General features: G+C 45.3%; 1 protein-coding gene across 1 annotated transcript in view; it reads left to right on the forward strand.

Moving 5' to 3' along the window:
* RALGPS1 (Ral GEF with PH domain and SH3 binding motif 1) overlaps positions 1-21590 on the forward strand; it is a 315889-nt gene that overhangs the window by 103138 nt on the left and 191161 nt on the right. Inside the window, 1 exon segment of the mRNA XM_030919367.1 lies at positions 10600-10683. Within this exon segment, the coding sequence (XP_030775227.1) occupies positions 10600-10683 (84 nt within the window).

The following is a 21590-nucleotide window of genomic DNA, read 5'->3' on the forward strand; positions in this document are numbered from 1 at the left end:
AAAGGTACAGAAGCACCTAGTGGTCATGTGAAAACTGCTTGTTATTTATAAATGTTGACACTGATAGGTTATAAGCAGGTTATGATTTTATAAAAATTTGGCATATTTTAGAGTATTTACTCAACTTCAAAATTTAATTTTTATGAGGTTTACAATGTGTAATGTCATCCACTAAAAATTATTTTTTTCAAAGTAATCTTGTACATGATAATCGAATAGTACAGGAAGGCTGATGAAGGAAAACCTTCACCTCAGTTCCCTCCCCAAAGGTAAACTCTAACTGTTTTTTCTACTGGTTACTTTTGGAATTTTATTTGGCACACCAAAGCCTGAATTTCTTGTTTCACCAGCTCTGTATGGTATCTTGTGACCGCTCACTTCCTATGCTTTCCCTCCAGTTCTCTACTGCCCACCTTCTGTTGATGACACTTTCACATTGCCTAATTAATGAGCTTCACCAAACTCATCACACTGTTCCTTAGGTGAACTCTTAAAGCTGAAAACCATCAAACAACACTTATTATCACGGCTACGTAACTGTTCCGCATAGTCAAGCCATGTACTATGCCAGGATTGTGTTTCATTCCCTGGTAACCCTGGGCCATTCAAAAGAGAATATGCCTCACAAGACCTGTAGATTTTTCTTTTCTTTTAATCCATTGATTGCTTGATACTGGGTATGTATTATATTTTGATTTCTGTTATATTTTTAATTGCTTTTATAGTTCCCCAGAGGCTTCCCTTCAGGAGCCCTTTGTCCTACTCCAATTTGAACTAGTTGTTCTCTAGTCTTTTGCACAGCTTTGGGACTTCCTTTGCAATTGTCTATGGTTGGACTCTCCTTTTTTTTTTTCTTAGTCATATTTATTAAGGTATAATTACATCCAGTAAAAATCACCCATTTTAGTGAACAGTTTGGTGATTTTGAAGAATGAGTGTTCTCATGTGGAGAGCTTGTCTGTCAACCCCAAAAGTTCTCTGTGCCCCTTTGTAGCCAGTTTGCCTCCTGTTCCCAGTCCTTGGCAACCAAGGATCTAATTTCTGTCTCTGTCATGTTTACCTTTTCCAGAATGTCATGTAAGTCAAATCGTAATACTTTCTTGTGTGATTTCTTTCACTTAGTATAAAACTGTTGACACTCATGTACGCTGATGTGTGTGTCACTCTCATTCCTGTTTTTATTGCTGAGTAGTATTGGATTATATGGCTGTACCATGCTTTGTTCATCCCCTCACCAGCTGGTGGAAATCCGGGTTGTTTCTAGTCTAGGGAAATAGAGAATGAAGTTGCCATAAACATGCACATGCAAGTTTTTTGTAGACATATATTGGTATTGGGTAAATACCTACCCAGTGGGATTGCTGGGCCTACCAGTGGGATTGCTAGGGCAGTTGATAAGTGTGTGCCTAACTTGATGGGAAACTGCCCACCTGCTTTCCTAAATGGCTGTTCTGATCCTCCGCAGCACCTGGTACTGTCACTCGTGTATGCTTTTTGCTATGATTGAACTAGATGTGGTGTCCATTGTCGTTTAGTTTGCATTTCCCTACTGACTAATGACATAGAGCACCTTCCCCTGTGTTTGCTTGCCATCCATGCATCCACCTGGTAAAGTGTCTTTTGTTTACTTTTTTTGGGGGGACAGTCTTCATTCTGTCATCCAGGCTGGAGTGTAGTGGTATGATCATGGCTCACTGCAGCCTCGAACTCCTGGGCTCAAGCAATCCTCCTGCCTCAGCCTCCTGAGTACCTGAGACTACAGGCAAGCACCACCATGCCTGGCTAAGTGTTTTTTTTTTTTTTCTAATTTTCTGTAGAGACAGGGTTGCACTATATTGCCCAGGCTGGTTTTAAACTCTTGGGCTCAAGCAATCCTCCTGCCTCTACCTCCCAGAGTGCTGGGATTACAGATGTGGTTTACTTTTTTAAAAAATTGGTATATTCTCTAGAGAGACAGAACTAATAGGATATATATACAAAGGGGAGTTCATTAAGTATTAACTCACATGATCACAGGGTCCCACAATAGGCTGTCTGCAAGCTGAGGAGCAAGGAGAGCCAGTCTGAGTCCCAAAACTGAAGAACTTGGAGTTTGATGTTTGAGGGCAGGAAGCATCCAGCATGGGAGAAAGATGTAGACTGGGAGGGTAGGCCAGTCTAGTCTTTTCACATTTTTTCTGCCTGCTTTATATTTTAGCCGCATTGGCAGCTGATTAAATGGTGCCCACCCAGTTTAAGGGTGGGTCTGCCTTTCCCAGCCCACTGACTGAAATGTGAATCTCCTTTGGCAACACCCTCACAGACACACCCAGGATCAATACTTTGCATCCTTCAATCCAATCAAGTTGTCACTCAGTATTAACCATCACAGTTGGGTTGTTTGACTTCTTATTGTTGAGTTACAACAGTTCTTTATATTTTATATACAAGTCTTTTTTCTATCAGATATTTGTTTTACAAAATGTTTTTTCAGTCTGTTGCATTTCATTTTCTTAACAGTGTCTAAGTACGTTAGAGGGTTTTTTCTAAGTTTTTGTCTCTGTTTCTTCCAAAGTAATTGTCATTTATTACTTTGGTTTTCCTTCCGTTCTGTTGGCTTAACTCATATGACTGGTGGCTTGTAGGTGTTGTGATTTTTTCCCCTGGCTTTTCTCCTGAGGGAAGTCTGCCTGGGAGAGCCAAGTGGCCTGGGCAAGAAACAGCAGGTTGCCCGCACTGCAGGATGACAGGGTGGGGACTGGCGCGCAGGGTGCAGTTTTCTGTCAGCAAAAGGAGGCGACCTTTATTCTGGGGGTTCCAGCATGGAAGCCTTTAATTCTCCCATCCTGCTTTTTGCCTGGAGGTGGATGCTAGCAGGCAGCAGGTGGGGGTGCTGGCTGAGACAGTGTCCAGTACACTGACCTTTCATTTGTCCCCTGTTTATTGTTCCTTAATGACTCTGAGGCAGGAGCCTCTCTGAGGTCCCCCAAGGCAGCCTGTCTTCACCACCTCTGTAGCCCCTTCCTGGCATAGTCTAGCTTGAGACTTTCTGTTTTCATTTAATCAAAATCCATGCTGATCTCCAGTAATGTGTTGAAATCTCTCATTTGATGAGGGTAGTAGTGCCATCCACTCCGTTCTCATTCCTAGTTTAGGTTTATCTTTTACTTCTGTGCTCTGTCAGAGGGGTTTTGGGAGTGATGTTAGGCAAATGTGTATGTCAGGTGTCATTTGAACATGCCACCCATTTTGAACTTAATATGGCACCAGTTGTAGGTGGTTTTGGGTTTGTCATAGACACAGATGATGGAATCAGCTTCTCGCTTTTGAAACCTGTTTTTAATAATGGACTAACTTTATTGTTCTCTCACATGTTTGATTCATGGTCTCATTAAGGGTTATAGAAAAATGATATTTGATTGTGTTTACTGTGAAATATATACAAATACAAGCATTTATATTTTGTTAATAACTATTAGGATCTGCTGGAACTGCAGATTTTACCGAGGGGAGAACTAGTGGTACTGGATGTGACCCCCCACCCACCAGTGGGCTTCCCTGAAACAGACCAGATGAGTATTCTCCCCAATTAGCATATCCATAAACTATGGCGCATTTGCTGCCTAAAAGAACCAAGAAGCTTCTTTGCTTCCCTTAGCTTGCTTTGTAATCTCAGATTGTTCTGAGTTCTCACTTTTCTGACACCATGTAGAGCGTGGGCTCTGGAATCAGACTGAGGTTTGAATCCCAGTTCCAGCACTTACTAGCCGTGTGACCTTAGACATGTGGCAATCTCTCTGAGTCTCATAGTCTCATCCATCAAGTGGTACCTATCTCATCGTCTTGTTTGTGGATCCAGTAAGTTATGGCATGTAAGTCCCCTAGCCCAGAGTCTAGCAGGCCATTTTAACAGTCAGTAAACACTGATTCTATATATCCCTAAGTCTCCACCCCTGGAGGAGCTCCCTGTATGTCTGTGGACATTTTGACTCTGGATCCTACTATCCCTTTTGTCTTTTAAGCACTGCCTGTGTTGCCAGAGGCACTGTGCCCTATTCTGGCCATGGCAGCCTGATTCCTGGGCTGGCCCTGACTCAGGTGTGGTGCTCTCAGAAGCCTGCCCAGGTTCTGCTTTGGTCTGTTCCTTCATGTCACCCAGTTCTCCTCTAGGCTGGGAGCCTGCTGGAGCCCCGGCTGTGGCCTGCAGCTCTGTTCTGGCTATGGTGAGAATGGGCTCCCACCACTTCTACCATCCACTACCTGCGTGGTCTGGATAAATTAATTTACCTGCTTGTTACATATTTTTTCATTTAGAAATTGGAGGTCAGAGCAGTCGTATCCACTGTGAGGGTTCTGTGAGGATAAAATGAGATGGTCTCTGTGGAGTGTGTAGCACACGTCCTGGCACAATGTAGATGCTCAGTAAATCTTGCTGGTGCTTCCTTCTGGCTAGGCCTTGGCTCTCATCCTGGCACCATTGGAGTCCTAGTGTCCAGGGACTGCTGTCCTGTGTGCCTCCTCCATCTGATTCCAGGGGCTCTCCTGGCTTGGATTTTTAACCGCTGCACCCACTGCTCAGCACTGCCTTTCCTTGTGAGCATTATTTAATTTAATAAGCACGTTAAAAACATTACAATGTGCCATTTTTTTCTAAGCACTTTGCAAATATCGGCCCATTTAATTCCTATAACTACCTTACAAAGGAGGTGCTATTATTAATGCCATTTTTCAGATGCAGAAAGTCAGGCACTGAGAGTTTAAGTGACTTGTCCAGGGTCACACAGCCAGGGAATCAGCCCTGGTCCATGTAAGTCCTTAACTACTATATGCTGTGGCCTCTTTTTTGTGACCCTTGTGCCCTCAGAGCTCACTTCTGAGACCAGAGCCAGCCCCTCTGCCAGATCCCAGGTGGGGAGCTTTCATGGAATTCAGTTACTCCTGCTTGGGCCTCTAGACCCCCGACTTTCACACGAGGAAGGTGTGGACATCATGCACCTTTGCTACTGCCACAGCAGTCAGTATATGTAGTCTCCCGGGGTGAACTATATAGATAGAGAAGAACGTAGACTCCTTGTGGGTGATACGGCATGGAGGTCCCTGAAGGACACGCCAGCCACTCTCTATTATTTGCCCATCTCCTTAGCCCATTCTTAACTCTGTCACAAGAGTCTAAGCCCTGAATGCCTTACTCCCCAGTCAGACCCACTCTGGTCAGGTCCCCAAAACTGGCACTGTCTCCGTGACTGTCTTACTGGGTCACCTATCTCCTAGGGTCACCTGTCTCCTAGGGTCACCTGTCTCCTAGGGTCACCTATCTCCTAGGGTCACCCATCTCCTAGGGTCACCCGTCTCCTAGGGTCACCCATCTCCTAGGGTCACCCATCTCCTAGGGTCACCTGTCTCCTAGGGTCACCTGTCTCCTAGGGTCAACCATTTCCTAGGGTCACCCGTCTCCTAGGGTCACCCATCTCCTAGGGTCACCCATCTCCTAGGGTCACCTGTCTCCTAGGGTCACCCGTCTCCTAAGGTTGCCTATCTTCTAGGGTGTTTTAGAACTCCTTTGGCTAGGTGTGTAATTGTCCCACCGGTTCTTCTGAAGATGATTTATAAAAGCAAATCTGGCAGGTCTTTCCTGTTGTTTTTTTTTTAATCCCCTTCCTGTGAGAGGGTGGGATGGGAAGAATGGGAGAAAAATGGAGGGAGGAGGAAGAAGAAAGCCATCGAGCACAGTGGTGATGTGCTGTTGGCTGGTGCCAGCCTGGCAGTGGTCCTGAGTCTGTTGTAGGGACTCGCCCTTGAGGCAATGCGTTTTCCATGTGGACACATTTGATGAATGTGATTTGGAGATGACTGCAGTGAGAGGCACACGTGGAAGGGCCATGTGCTGACGCCAGCTTCCTATGGCCTAATGGCCTAGATGCTGTGGGGGTCTTCAGAGAGGACTTGTCACCACTCCCCAGGTCTCCTCTCCCAAGGCCTTACCTGGTGGACTCCAGACACGGTCAGGGTTGGGCCTTTCTCAGCCCACCTCAAGGCATCTGACTCCCAGACCCCTAAGCACAAAACCGGCAGCTAGTGGAGTGAGCCTCATGGTGGTGTGGCCCGGAGCAGCTTTGCAGGGGCAGCTGAAACCAGTGTTGATTCTTGCTTTCACCTAGGAATGCTTATAGGTGGGGGTATTAAGACTAAGTTGTTTTTTGCACAGTTGGGGATTATTTCCACAGTGTCTTTGTGATAAACATTCTTCTTTGATTGTCAGAGTGAATGTCTAAATGAATTTTTTGTTATGTGTTTTTTATTTAAGGCAGCCAGTCAGATACCCTTTTGGTTTTGGGCCCACTGATTTTCAGTTGTCTCTGGGATGCCAAAGAAGGTGTGGCCAGGAGGTACCTCAGGAGAGAAACTTGGGCTGGACACAGACATGTAGTTGAAACCACAACAGTCGGTATGTGTGATCTTCTAGGGAGAAATATAGAAGAATGTAGAAGATGACCTTGGACAAGTTGAGGTGGAGATTGTGTCAGAAAAGAAAAGAGCAGCCGGAAAATAAGACTAAGAATGAGGGGCCCAAAAGGTGGGGAAACAACAGGAGAATGCAGTGAGCAGAGGCAAGACAGAGGACAACAAATACGGCCGGGGTCAGGAGCGGCCGGTGAAGGGGCACTGATTTCCTAGTTGGGAAGTTGTCTTAGGGGAAGGAACAGTTACAGGGGAGCAGAAGCAGGGAAGGCAGGTAGGAGAGGGGAATGAGTTTAAGTCGTTCTCTTGCCAGGGAGAAAAGTAGCAGGAGCTGGAGGGGACGGGGTCTGGGAGAGGTGTTTTTTATTGTTATTAATATTAATTGGAGAAGCTTAATGCATGTTAAAATGCTAGCAGGAAGGAGAAATTGGAGAGGAAGAGGTGGAAGGTACAGGGATGACAGCATCAGAGTAAGGTCTCTAAGAAGGCAGAGGGATGGGATGGGGCAGGAAGAGAGCGAAAGAAGCCCCTCTTTCATTAAAGCCAGAAGGAGGGAGAGGATGCAAGGATGTTTAAGTTTGGTGGCAGGAAGTTTTCCTCTCATAGTGTCTGTTTTTCCCTGATGAGCCTGAGGAACACCGTGGTGACAGGAGGAAGGTCTCAGCAGCACCTGGCAAAGGACTGCACAAGCTCTTAGTCCCCTCACCTTCAGTCAGCTCAGCCACGAAGTCAGGGCCAGGGACCGCCTGGGCAAGATGTGGGCCTCAGCGCCCATGGGAAGGGCTGTGCGACAGTCCCTGGTCAGCTCAGTGGCTCACTACAGACACAGAGCTACCAGGGCTGTACTGGGCTCATCCCAAACCCTGGTCTCCCTTCTAGAATTAGCCTTCTCTCCTCTGGTCAATTTTAACTAAATTACACTCAAGTTCCACAGTGTGGACCTTTTTTAGGCATTAGTGACTGGAAGAGTTTTGTTCTATTACTTCACATTTTCCTAAACCCACTTAACACAGATGGAATCTCTTGTAATCCTGTAAGGCCAAACACGGAAGAGGAACTGCACCAAAGCGGTAAGGCCCAGTACTTGTTTTAGCACAGATAGAATGGTCTTATTTCTTTTGACACTGATAAATCTTCTGTGCTGAATTTGGGGGTTCTTCACACTGAGGAGTGCTCATGCTTTATTCATTCAACAGAGGCTGCTTGAGCATCTGCTCTCAGCCAGGCCCTGTGCCCCGCATGTCACCTCCCTTGTCAGGCTCTGCCTTCTTCAGTCTCCATCACAATTCTATGGGGTTAGCTACAGCATCTTCCTATTTAGTACTGAAGGACCTGATGCCAAGAAAGGTGATTTGTCTGGAGTTTCCCAGGAAATAAGTGACAAGATCTGGGATTCAGAGTGAGATATTTGGCTCAAAATCCTTTACTCCTTGCATTTTATCAAAGTACTTCTCAAACATAATGTTTTACTCTGCTGATGTGTTAATTTTAAATATTACATGCATTCCAGTGCAAAAGGTTCCTTAGGAAATTGTCAAAACCCAATAACTCCACATAGAGTTTTTGAATTAGGGTCTTAGAAATGTTCAAACCAAGTAAATTTAGGGAAGATGTGTTAAGTACCAACTTTGATTCTTGCCTGCATGATATCAGCAAAATGAAAGAGAAATAATAATAGATTTTGTGAATAATTCAAGACAGTAAAGAGAGTATGGTGTGGGAAAAAGAAGACGTTTGGCATTCAGGCTGAGTCTGAATACCGCCTTGTTGCTTAACAGCAAGGAGGTTGCTTAACCTCCCTGGGAGGAGGAAGGCAGGTGACCTTTATCAAGTACCTGTCACATGCTAGGTGCTTTGCATGTCTTAATCTCATTTAATTGTTATAATGAGCTTCACAGATAAGTATAGTATCATACCCACCTTAAGATGAGAAACTAGACGTTCTGAGAAGGTAAGCATCGTGTAGCTGGTGTATGGCCAGCCAGGATCTGACCCTAGGATCCACTCTTCTCCCTTTCCGGGTGTTGTCTGAAGTTATTACAGTGTGGAAATAAGACCACAGAGTCTGGATTAAATTCACGCATGCGCATGCTTGCATGCATGCGTGTGTGCAAACACACACACATGAATTCTGCTATTTATTCAAAAATTTAGGAAAAATACAAAGGGAGCAGTTATCAGCTAGAAATTGGGCAACAACTGTGCCTCAGTCCTGAAACATCAGTTTTATGAGTAGGGTTTTATATTTGATTATAAAACCTATACTTTTCCAGGACTGGCTTTGTGATCCACTGGGGAGAAAGGCCTTTGTCTTCACAAACAAACTTTAAAAGGGCAATAATAACATATATTTGCAAAGTGATTCAAGTATGTGTTTTAAAGAGAGGGAGATAGTACATGTAACTGAGGTAGGTCAGGCATACATTTGAAACCGAACATAGGCCGGGTGCAGTGGCTCATGCCTGTAATCCCAGCCCTTTTGGAGGCCGAAGCAAGAGGATCGCTTAAGGCCAGGAATTTGAGACCAGCCTGGGCAACACAGTGAAACCCCCATCTCTACAAAAATAAAAATTAGAAAAAGAAACCAAGTGCGAATATATGTCGTCAGAACAAGGAGAATCATAGTAAACAGCTGGAACTTCTACAACTTAAAGAGATTCATCTCTGCTTTTGAAAAGAAGTAGAGTCACAATATTCATCCAAGAGAAAGAAACCTCTTTATTAAAGTGGGTGTGGCGAGAATTACATGAGATGACATAGGTGAGGTGCCCTGTCCAGCGTCTGCTGTGTGGGGAATTCTTGCTAAATGGTAGCACCGGTGAATTCTGTTGTCATTGCTATTAACTTGAGTCTAAGTTGTGAGGGTGTGAAGGACATGGCAGGCTCCAGGTTATTTGTGTTCTCTTGTGTGGATGACCTTAAGGACAGAAGTAAGGCACCAGGAGGAGGCGTCTCGGCCCCTGGCTGGTTCCTCTGTCTTCCCAAGTCCAGGGCATTCATCTTGTTACCAGGAGCTGCTGTTGCCTTTAGCCAGGCTCCCACCAAGCCCCTTTCTATGGCTGATTGTCAGGTCCTAAGGTGTGTTTGACAGGCGTGGACCTTCAGAAGTGACTGCTGGCAGCCAGTTTTGTCCTGGGCTGTTCCTACTGCTCCCCTCCCTGCTTTTCTAGGAGACCCCTGATCTATACTCTCACTAAAGATCTTACAAAAACTCTAGGTGAATGGCAAAAAACCAATGCTATTAGTAATACTGAGGCTTGGTAGGAATTAAAAGGCGGTCTTGTAACTTGTAGGTGGAGAACTTCAGAATCTGCAGCCTTTGCTTCCTTTCCTCCAATCTCTGTCAGGGCTCCACAAGGCACACACTGAGAATGCTGGGCATTTGGATGATGGCTTCTCCTTAGTCCTTTTTTGTAGCACCAAGTAATCCCATTAGATTGCTCCTATTGTGTCCAGCTTTCATCCCTTGGCTAAGAGCCAGGCTTACTGATAAATAAAATCTAGATAATTCAGTTCTTCAAATTATAATGCTAAACCTAGCAAAAAAAAAAAAAAAAAAAAAAAGAGAGAGAGAGACAAGGCCCCCGAACAAGATATTAAAGGGGATCTTTCCTTCTGCATGCTTTTGGTTATATGAGGGATTGGAGGGGCCAACTACAGGACAGAATCTGAGGTCATACCAGAAGCTTCTTTGATTGCAGTGTGCTTGGACTGGGACTTTGCCTCACACCAGGAATGTATGATGTCATGTGGCCAGTGAAATCTGAGATATTTTAATGAAGTCCTGGCATCACAACTATGCGGGGTTGAGTTCTGCTGGTTAAAACATTTCTGTGCCCCCTCAGACAATTTGCATTGTAAGAAGGACTTCTGGTCTTAGAGAAGCTGGCAGAGTGGCAACGGATTTCTTTTAGCACAGAAATCCTAGGAAACATGGCCAGAATTGTGGAGAAAAGTATTCCACTTATCCTCACTTCTGGTAGTCCCAGGCTGCACCATCACCTACAAACCCAGCCCTCCTCTCCCTCCTGGTAAAGATGGGAACAGCCAAGGTGTCAGCTCCTTCCCACCTTCGTGCATGCTCATGTTCCCATTTGATGCCCCTGGTGTATTTTGCATCCCAACTAGAATCACTGTTGAAATTCATTCTGTGCTTCCTAGGAACTAGCCAGCTGTGGATGGAGTAAGAAGGAGAAACACAGTCTTGCCCCTAATGTTGTGGCCTTTACCCGGAGGTTTAACCAGGTAAGCAACACCCCTTGCATGTGCCTATCCAGAGAGTAATCTGCTGTCCCCTATAGGCTGCGCACCCCCCCAAGGCTGTCTCCCAGGCACCTGGCCCGAGATCCACCTTCTCTTCCTGAGTCCCCCACCTTTATCCAGTGCCACTGTAGTCCATTTGCACAGAGCAGGTGGAACTGAACATACCTTTCCTATGCTTAAATCACTTCAGTGACTTCCAGTTTCAGTTAAGCTAAGGTTCAAGTACCTTAATATGCTTTGCAGGGTTTGGCATGGTGGATCTCACTTCTGTCCACCCCTCCAGCCTCATCTCTTTTCCATCCTCCTGGCCTTCCTTCTCTTACCTGATATACCTTATCTCTGTCCTGTCAGGCCCCTGTGTGCAATCTTCACAGCCCAGAATCCTTCCTTCCTGTTCAGCTTCCAATCAGATCTCAGCCTGAATGTCATTTCTTTGGAGAGTCTTCCCTGAATCCCCAGCCTGTATGAGGTCACACATCCCCACGTTGTACCCTATAGTCTGTGTGGTCCTTTATTAGTTTGTCCTCATGTTGTATCACTCTGTAGTCTCCACCCTCCTTGCCGGCCTGGGAGCCCCGTGAGCATGTCTGTCTTGTTCATTACTGTGTCCCCCACCACCTTGCCCAATGTCAGGTCTATCGTAGACCCTCATTAACTATGTATGGAACGAATAGATGAGGTGCTCAGGAAGTACTTTTAAATTGAATTTTCTTGAATTCCTGATGGCCTGATCCCTGGCCCTGCACTACTTTAAACTGACTTGGTCCGACCAGAACCTGTGCTCCAGGTATGAAGATCCGGAATGATGATTGGAGACTTGGATCAACTGAGGGAGGTAGGGTGTCTTATTTCTCAGCCAGACCTGCATGAGCCTCAGGAGAAGGCATACAAACCAAAGCCCCAAATTGTACTGTTGACAGATTTCCTTCATTCTTATTTTTATGGTTTCAAATGAGGCCAGTGGCCTAGAGATTGCTAGTATGTATGACTGGCCCTCTGGGTGATGGGGCCTGGATTCCCTTTGGGCCCTCTCTCCAGCTGGGCCTTCTGTCTCAGAAATGCTTGATCTTATGCATCACTGTTGCTCAACCCTCTCCAGGCTTCTCCACCCTTGACCTTCCACCCCAAGTCCAGCGGGATCCTCAGAGAGGCACCAGCTTGTAGTTTGAAGATTGAGGCTGGAATTAGCATTATTATTATTTGATGAGATGTAGTGGGAACCAAGAAAGACCTAGGTGCATCTGGAGTAGGGGCTGCACACTGTTTTGAAAAGAGAAGTTCCAAAGTCTTATGCTTCATTTTTCTTTGTTTTGAAAAATCGTCTCTTTTCAACTGAGCTTAAAAAAAAAAAAAAAAAAAAAAAAGCAAGTGTGAGAATTTTGTCAGGGGATTCATAGTTTCCTTAAAACTATTTGACTGGGAGCCAACTCAGTCCCTACCTCTGACCAGCCACAGAGCTCCCAGAGGAGGGGCAGCTGGGGGCTCTGATGTAATCTGCTTTGCACGCGGATGCCAGGTCAACTTGGCAAAGGCGGTGTAGCTTGTTCTGTGAACAACTGTGTTGTGTCCAGCTCAGACCAAGTGATGAAATGAGCCAGAAGCAAAGTCACATTTTTTTCAAACAATACTCTGGGAAATGGTCTTCCTGCTGGCCCATCAGCCAGACAGAGAGCCAGCAGCTCCTGGACATAGCCCTGGTAGCTCTGGTTTGAAAATTGGCCAGAGGCCAGGCCTGGTCAGCCATTGGGGCTGCCTTCTTTGGGATGAACTTGTTGGCGTCCCTTCTTGGCAGAGCTTTTATGTATAAGAACAAGACTCATTAGACTCCAAATAAAAGAAAGCAGGTCACTTACCTGTCTGAGCCCCAGCTTTCTTTTCTGTAACTCAGAATAATAGTAGTGCTCTCGTTGCACAGTTGCTATGAAGAATAAATGGAATATGAAGAGCTTTAGCACAATGTCTGGCATGTAGTAAGCATCCAAATGTTTTGGGAGAAGAAAAGAGAAATATTAAGATCAGCTGATCGGGAGGAGGTTGTCAGGGGATTGGAGGCTTCTTGTGGCCAGACACCCGGTGGCTAGTGCTTGCCTGCTTTTTCATGGGATCTGAGTCCCTTGGGATTTGCTCATAGAATGGCGGAGATGGAAGAGTTTGGCCAAGTTCACTAAAGGTCTTTTATGAGCCGGGCCTATGTCACAGCCCCAAGGAATACACCGTGTAGCACAGAAGTTCTCGATCTTTTTTGGGTCTTGGGTTCTTTTGAGAATCTGACAGTATCACATATGAATGTTCCCCCAGAAAACTGCACAGATATACAAATTTGCATTTAATTTTAGGGTGTTCACTGCCTTCCTGAAGTTTATGTGTGGACATTTATGGGTCTGCGGACAATAGGCTGAGAATCTGTGTCTCAGGGAATCCAACAGGCCTGGGTGTGAGTCTTATCGTGACAACTCTTTAGCCGTATGATCTTGGGTTGGCTTTTGGCCTCTCTCAGCCTCATAAGCCTCATTTATAAAACAGGAAGAATCATTTCAAGTGTCTTTTTGTCTTTTTAGCCTTTTTGAAGACTAAACAAGAATCATGAATATAAATGGGTTACCCCAGTACTTGACACTTAGTAAACATTCCACGTAAGGTTAAACAAAGGGGCAGAGTAGTGGGAACTATGAGCTGAAAGGAAGGTTAAGACCAGATCAGCAGGCTTGGGCCTAAGTGCAAGGTTGGGCTTGTATCACAAAGATGCTGAAATTTTTGGAAAAGGTGAAGAGGGAATTGGGAGAAACGTGGTTCTAGTCTAGGCTGTGCTGCTAACTTGCTTTAAGGCCCCTCCTCTCTTTGGGTCTCAGGACCTTTTTATATTCATGGAGATTGGACAGGGCCAAATGTTCCCAGCTTTTCTCATGGACACATTTTATAGTTCCTAATGACTGAAACCCCAGCTCAAACTCAGGTAAGCACAAAAGAGAGCTTCATGGCTTATATATAATAACTAAGTCTAGGTAGATACTGACTTCAAATACTGCTGAATCTAGGCAGTGGGGACAGTACTATCTGAACTCGGTCTTGCTCTCTCCATCTCCAGGTTCCGCTTTCCTCTGAGCTGGTTCCACCTCAGGTAGCCTCCCCCTGTGGTTGCAGGATGGCTAGCAACAATTGCAGGCTTGTATCATATTCCAAAGGCAACCTCAGGAGAAAAGACCTGCTGCTTTTTCAGTAGCTCTATCTGGTGCCCTGGAATTGAGACTCAGTGGCTCAGATTGCCCTGGCTTGTGACCCATCTTGTTTGTTATGATCTAATCACTCTGACCAGGAAGACATGAAGCTCTGATTGGCCAGGTCTTGGAAACAGGCTTTCCTATGGAGGAGAGGCGGTAGGCCTAGACCACATGGACTGAGAATGGAGAACGGGTATTTCTGGAAGAAGCTAAGAATGAGGGCCAGAAAGGAAGACAGATAGTTATCATAGACCTTCTTTTCTCTTGTACTCTTCCAGTCTGCTCTGAGCTTTCTCCCCAATCCATACTGTTGATACCTTGTCACTCTCAAGTCCTGTCTGCCCTCTGAAGTCCCATGCTCACGAGCCTAGTCACTGAATGTTTCTGCTTCCTCTTGGCTTTAATCAAAACTATTTTTAAAACATGTATTGAGCACTTATGCTGAACTTATTGGGTCAGATACTATGCTAAGCATTTTACCTGTGCTATCATACATGCTATTTTACAGTTATTTCATGGATAAAGAAACAGGGGCTCTGCAAAGTGAAACAACTTGCTCAAATTTACATAGCTGGTGAATTCATCTGCTTAAAGGGCCTTCTGGTTTTTTTTCTGAACACTTTTCTAATAGAACCTTCTGCTTTTCCAAACCTAATTTATCACAGGACTGGCAGACAATGTTACCTTTCTCCTGTCTTCCAAATGCTGTCTCTAAACAGTTATTCTTTCCTCATTGTGTAATGCTGCCTTTTATGTGACTCTCATTACTCTAGTTATATTCATTTGTTTATTCAGTAGTCTTTGACTGGATATGTACTAGGCTCTGTGCTGGTTCAGGGGGTCAACAATAAACAAGTTGTCACCCTTGCCATTGTCAGCTCATAGTCGAGTGTAGGAGGCAAACATGATGGAGGCGATTCCAGTCCAGGGGAGTCCGTGCTAGGATGGGGAAACCAGAGGAGAGGCATGTGCAGGAGCAAGGGAGGCCAGAGTGGGGTCTGTTCCTTCAATCTGTGTGAGGGATTGGAGATGTAAACTGGCTGGGCACAAGAAAATATTAGAAGACAAAATGACAGCTCTTGGTGATTGATTGGATATGGAGGGAAATGACAGAGAAGAGTAAAAGAGGGTCCCCTTTGGATGTTTAGGCAGTCCCATCCTTGAGACAATGAACACAAAGGAGGAGCAGTTTTGAGAGTTGGAGATGAGTTAGGTTTGGACATGTGGAATAAAGTATGCAGGAGGTCATTGGATATTTGAGTCTGGAAGTCGGGGAAGGGTCCAAACTGGAGATACAAATATTGGAGTCATCTGCATTTGAAGGCCTGGGGTCAGTGAAATCATCCGAGGAGAAACAGAGGCCCAAGTGAGTACCTGAGGATTGCTGACATTTAAGGGATGGGCGGAGGAGAGGAGGCCACACAGAAGGCAGAGAGAGAGCATCCTGGGAGCAGAACACTTGGTGATATGGAAAGGGCAGTATCTGGAAATCAGTATTTCAGAAATGAGGGAATGCTACAGAATGAGTCATCCAAGACAGGGCTAAAAAAGAGTCCTTTGAATTTAGCAGCAAGGGCAGTTTTGCAGGGATGTAGCAGGTTGAGTGATAGATGTGAGGCAATGAAGAGAGCAGGTGTAAGTGTTTCTTACAACCTTGGCTCCAAGGGGAGTTGAGAATGGAGTGGCTGGAGAGTGGAGTCAAAGAAGTCCTGGGAAGTGGTTGCATGTTTTTTTGTTATTTGAAGTGAGCAGAACCTTAGGGATGTGGAGGAGCCAGTGGACCTGGAAAAGTTAAAGATGAGGAAAGAGAGGAAGTACTTAAAGTCTCAGAAAAGGTGGAAGAAGCCAAGACCTGGGTGCCTTTTCAGTGTAAGAGATGAGTCAGCAGAAAGGAAAGGGGCAGATGTAGACCCATTTGTTGGTGCTATACAAGGAGAGTGATGGCTTTTCTTCATCAGTGAAATGGGAGGGAAAGGGGGAAGGAGTGGGGCGAGAAGATTGATGAGTTTGGGGAAAGCTTGAAAAAAGCTGCGTCACAGGAAAGGAGAGAGAGTTGATGCTGGAAATACAGCAAGACTCTTGGGCAGTGATGGTGGCCCGGATGAAATGGACATTGTGGTTTTCTAAGTGGCCCCGGTGCATGTGGGTAGTAGATGGTTTTCTCTGGTTGCACTTCTCAGCCTAGGAGCAGGTGCACGGAAGGGCAGATGGTTAGACCCATCCCCTTAGGGGTTGGCAAAGCAGATTTTTTGGAAGGATCAAGATGCAAGGGAAGTTAAACTAGTGGCAAAGAAAAGGCTGAAGTAGGCCAGGCGTGGTGGCTCACACCTGGAATCCCAGCACTTTGGGAGGCCAAGGCAGGTGGATCATCTGAGGTCAGAAGTTCAAGACCAACCTGGCCTAGATGGCAAAACCCCATCTCTACTAAAAATACAAAAATTAGCTGGGCGTGGTGGTACACACCTGCAGTCCAAGCTACTTGGGAGGCTGAGGCAGGAGAATCACTTGCGGAGATTGCACCACTGCACTCCAGCCTGGGCGACACAGTGACACTCTGTCTCAAAAGAAAAAAGGCTAAAGTGACAAATGATAGAGGATTTGTCTGCTTAAGAGGAAAAAGATTCCAAGAAAAAGGGCTGCCAGGGAATCCAGGACATGGTGAGAGGAAAGGTCTGTCGCAGTGGGGGTCAAGGAGAGAGTAAGGACTAGAATATTTAAAGATTGTGGCCGCAGATGGAACCAAAGTTTTCTGACGTAGAGCAGGTCTGGGAAATCAAGAAGAAGGAGGTGACTCAGGTGGTAGGGAGGTCTAGTTGCTAAAGTTGAAGTGCTCAACGGATCCGAGGCCAGGGTCGTTTGCAGTGATGTTGAAGTTGCCCAAGGAAGAAGGGGGCAGGATTGGTATGTAGAGGAAGATAGCAGTCCAGATCCTGATCTGTTTACCATCTCTACCATGCAATCATAAACATGTAGCCTTTTCACACGGACGTTTTTCGCTTAGCGATACGTAGTTAACATGGATGAATTTACTTTATATGTCTTGACAGCTCTTTTGTATGTGTGTATTCCATTGTGTGCATGGTTTGTTCATCCATTCACCTACTGAAGGACATCTCGGTTGCTTAGTTACTTCCAGTTTTGACAACTATGAATAAAGCTGCTACAAACATTTGTATGTGTGTGTGTGTGTGTGTGTGTGTGTGTGTACTAAAGTTTTCTTTCTTTCTTTTTTTTTCCCCGAGGCAGAGTCTTGCTCTGTCACCCAGGCTGGAGTGCAGTGGCACGATCTCGGATCACTGCAACCTCCGCCTCCCGGATTTAAGCGATTCTTCTACCTCAGCTTCTGAAATAGCTAGGATTACAGGTGCATGCCACCACACCCAGCTAATTTTTGTATTTTTAGTAGAGATGGGGTTTCATCATGTTCACCAGGTTGGTGTCAAACTCCTGACCTCGTGATCTGCCCACCTTGGCCTCCCAAAGTACTGGGATTCCAGGTGTGAGCCACTGCACCTGGCCAGGTTTTCAAATCAGCTGGGTATATACCTAGGAGCACAAGCTAGATTGTGTCTGTCCCATTTTGTATTCTCACCAGCAGAGAATGAGTGTGTGGCTTCAATCCTTGCCAGCAATTGATATTGTCAGCTATTTTGTGTTTTAGGCATTCTAATATATGTGTAGTAATCTTGCTTTTCTCAGCTTTATCCAGGTCACTCTTGGATGGTTAAGTCTGGTTCTGGGTGCCTCACATGAGGGGTGACGGTGGGAATTATCACACAGGAGTGGCATAAGTATTACCGCGACTAGAAGAGTAGGGGAAAGAAAACATGTTATACAGGGATAAGTGGAGGATCTGTGAGTGAGAAGACTCAGAGAGAACGTCATCAAGGTTTTCAAGCAATTGAGGAGTTCTTAATGGGGAAGCAGGATTACACATAATCTATGGGGTCTGGTCAATAAGTTCAGGGCCCAAGGTATGGAAATGGGGAGGCAGTTGGCCGTCTCGTAATATAAGGAAGTTTCTTAACCATGAAGGCTCAGGCAGAGACCAGACAAGGGCTTTACTACTGTAGAACACCATCCAGCTGTCAGGGCAGGGAGTAGGTGGGACCTCTGAGATTCTTTCAAACTCTTGGTTTCTAAGAAAACTGTGAATGGGCTTATGAGAAATTTGTGGCAAAAGTAGATTTTTCTTAAGAAATAATAGTATTCTTAAACTTGGATTTTTCTTGTTGTTTTTCTTTGTTTTATTCTTTGATTATTTTTATTCATAGTTGGTTAACTGAATAAAGTTGTGTCCATAGCTATTCTGTTTTTTTAAAATTCCACTATGGCATTTCCCAGATATCATAGTCCTCAGTAGCTAAATGCCAGTGCTACCTGTACCACTATAACAATAATTGTGTTGTTCTGCACTATCGGGGGCGGAGCAAGATGGCCGAATAGGAACAGCTCCAGTCTCCAACTCCCAGCGCAAGCGACACAGAAGACCGGTGATTTCTGCATTTTCAACTGAGGTACTGGGGTCGTCTCACTAGGGAGTGCCGGACAATCGGTGCTGGTCAGCTGCTGCAGCCTGACCAGCGAGAGCTGAAGCAGGGCGAGGCATCGCCTCACCTGGAAGCGCAAGGGGGAAGGGGATCCGTTTTCCTAGCCAGGGGAACTGAGACACACAACACCTGGAAAATCGGGTAACTCCCACCCCAATACTGCGCTGTAAGCAGACAGGCACACCAGGAGAATATATCCCAATCCTGGCCGGGAGGGTCCCACGCCCACGAAGCCTCCCTCACTGCTAACACAGCAGTCTGCCGCGATCTATCCGCAAGGCAGCAGCGAGGCTGGGGGAGGGGCGCCCGCCATTGCTGAGGCTTAAGTAGGTAAACAAAGCCGCTGGGAAGCTCGAACGGGGTGGAGCTCACAGCAGCTCAAGGAAGCCTGCCTGTCTCTGTAGTCTCCACCTCTGGGGACAGCGCACAGCTGAAGACCAACAGGGGAAGTAGCGGGAGCCGGTGCAGACGCGAACGACTCTGTCTGACAGCTTTGGGGAGAGCCGTGGATCTCCCAACGCGGAGGTTGAGATCTGAGAACGGACAGACTGCCTGCTCAGGTGTGTCTCTGACCCCTGAGTAGCCTAGCTGGGGGAAATCCCCCACTAGGGGCAGTCTGACACCCCACACCTCACAGGGTGGAGTACACCCCTGAGAGGAAACTTCCAAAGGAAGAATCAGACAGGTACACTCGCTGTTCAGCAATATTCTATCTTCGGCAACCTCTGCTGCTGTTACCCAGGCAAACAGGGTCTGGAGTGGACCTCAAGCAATCTCCAACAGACCAACAGACAGTCCTTCTGACTGTCAGAAGGAAAACTATCAAACAGGAAGGACACCTATACCAAAACCCCATCAGTATGTCACCACCATCAAAGACCAGAGACAGATAAAACCACAAAGATGGGGAAGAAGCAGGGCAGAAAAGCTGGAAATTCAAAAAATAAGAGCGCATCTCCCCCTGCGAAGGAGCACAGCCCATCGCCAGCAACGGGTCAAAGCTGATCAGAGAATGACTTGGATGAGAGGAGAGAAGAAGGCTTCAGTCCATCAAACTTCTCAGAGCTAAAGGAGGAATTACGTACCCAGCGCAAAGAAACTAAAAATCTTGAAAAAAGAGTGGAAGAATTGACAGCTAGACTAATTAATGCAGAGAAGATCATAAACGAAATGACAGAGATGAAAACCATGACACGAGAAATACGTGACAAATGCACAAGCTTCAGTAACCGACTCGATCAACTGGAAGAAAGAGTATCAGCGATTGAAGATCAAATGAATGAAATGAAGCGAGAAGAGAAACCAAAAGAAAAAAGAAGAAAAAGAAATGAGCAAAGCCTGCAAGAAGTATGGGATTATGTAAAAAGACCAAATCTACGTCTGATTGGGGTGCCTGAAAGTGAGGGGGAAAATGGAACCAAGTTGGAAAACACTCTTCAGGATATCATCCAGGAGAACTTCCCCAACCTAGTAGGGCAGGACAACATTCAAATTCAGGAAATACAGAGAACGCCACAAAGATACTCCTCCAGAAGAGCAACTCCAAGACACATCATTGCCAGATTCACCAAAGTTGAAATGAAGGAAAAAATCTTAAGGGCAGCCAGAGAGAAAGGTCGGGTAACCCACAAAGGGAAGCCCATCAGAATAACAGCAGATCTCTCGGCAGAAACCCTACAAGCCAGAAGAGAGTGGGGGCCAATATTCAACGTTCTTAAAGAAAAGAATTTTAAACCTAGAATTTCATATCCAGCCAAACTAAGTTTCATAAGTGAAGGAGAAATAAAATCCTTTACAGATAAGCAAATGCTTAGAGATTTTGTCACCACCAGGCCTACCTTACAAGAGACCCTGAAGGAAGCCCTAAACATGGAAACGAACAACCGGTACCAGCCATCGCAAAAACATGCCAAAATGTAAAGACCATCGAGGCTAGGAAGAAACTGCATCGACTAACAAGCAAAATAACCAGTTAATATCATAATGGCAGGATCAAGTTCACACATAACAATATTAACCTTAAATGTTAATGGACTAAATGCTCCAATTAAAAGACACAGACTGGCAAACTGGATAAAGAGTCAAGACCCATCAGTCTGCTGTATTCAGGAGACCCATCTCACATGCAGAGACATACATAGGCTCAAAATAAAGGGATGGAGGAAGATCTACCAAGCAAATGGAGAACAAAAAAAAGCAGGGGTTGCAATCCTTGTCTCTGATAAAACAGACTTTAAACCATCAAAGATCAAAAGAGACAAAGAAGGCCATTACATAATGGTAAAGGGATCAATTCAACAGGAAGAGCTAACTCTCCTAAATATATATGCACCCAATACAGGAGCACCCAGATTCATAAAGCAAGTCCTTAGAGACTTACAAAGAGACTTAGACTCCCATACAATAATAATGGGAGACTTCAACACTCCGCTGTCAACATTAGACAGATCAACGAGACAGAAAGTTAACAAGGATATCCAGGAATTGAACTCATCTCTGCACCAAGCGGACCTAATAGACATCTATAGAACTCTCCACCCCAAATCAACAGAATATACATTCTTCTCAGCACCACATCGCACTTATTCCAAAATTGACCACATAATTGGAAGTAAAGCACTCCTCAGCAAATGTAAAAGAACAGAAATTATAACAAACTGTCTCTCAGACCACAGTGCAATCAAACTAGAACTCAGGACTAAGAAACTCAATCAAAACCGCTCAACTACATGGAAACTGAACAACCTGCTCCTGAATGACTACTGGGTACATAACGAAATGAAAGCGGAAATAAAGATGTTCTTTGAAACCAATGAGAACAAAGATACAACATACCAGAATCTCTGGGACACATTTAAAGCAGTGTGTAGAGGGAAATTTATAGCACTAAATGCCCACAAGAGAAAGCAGGAAAGATCTAAAATTGACACTCTAACATCACAATTAAAAGAACTAGAGAGGCAAGAGCAAACACATTCAAAAGCTAGCAGAAGGCAAGAAATAACTAAGATCAGAGCCGAACTGAAGGAGATAGAGACACAAAAAACCCTCCAAAAAATCAATGAATCCAGGAGTTGGTTTTTTGAAAAGATCAACAAAATTGACAGACCGCTAGCAAGGC

This window comes from Rhinopithecus roxellana, chromosome 16, assembly GCF_007565055.1.
Source record: "Rhinopithecus roxellana isolate Shanxi Qingling chromosome 16, ASM756505v1, whole genome shotgun sequence".
NCBI lineage: Eukaryota > Metazoa > Chordata > Mammalia > Primates > Cercopithecidae > Rhinopithecus > Rhinopithecus roxellana.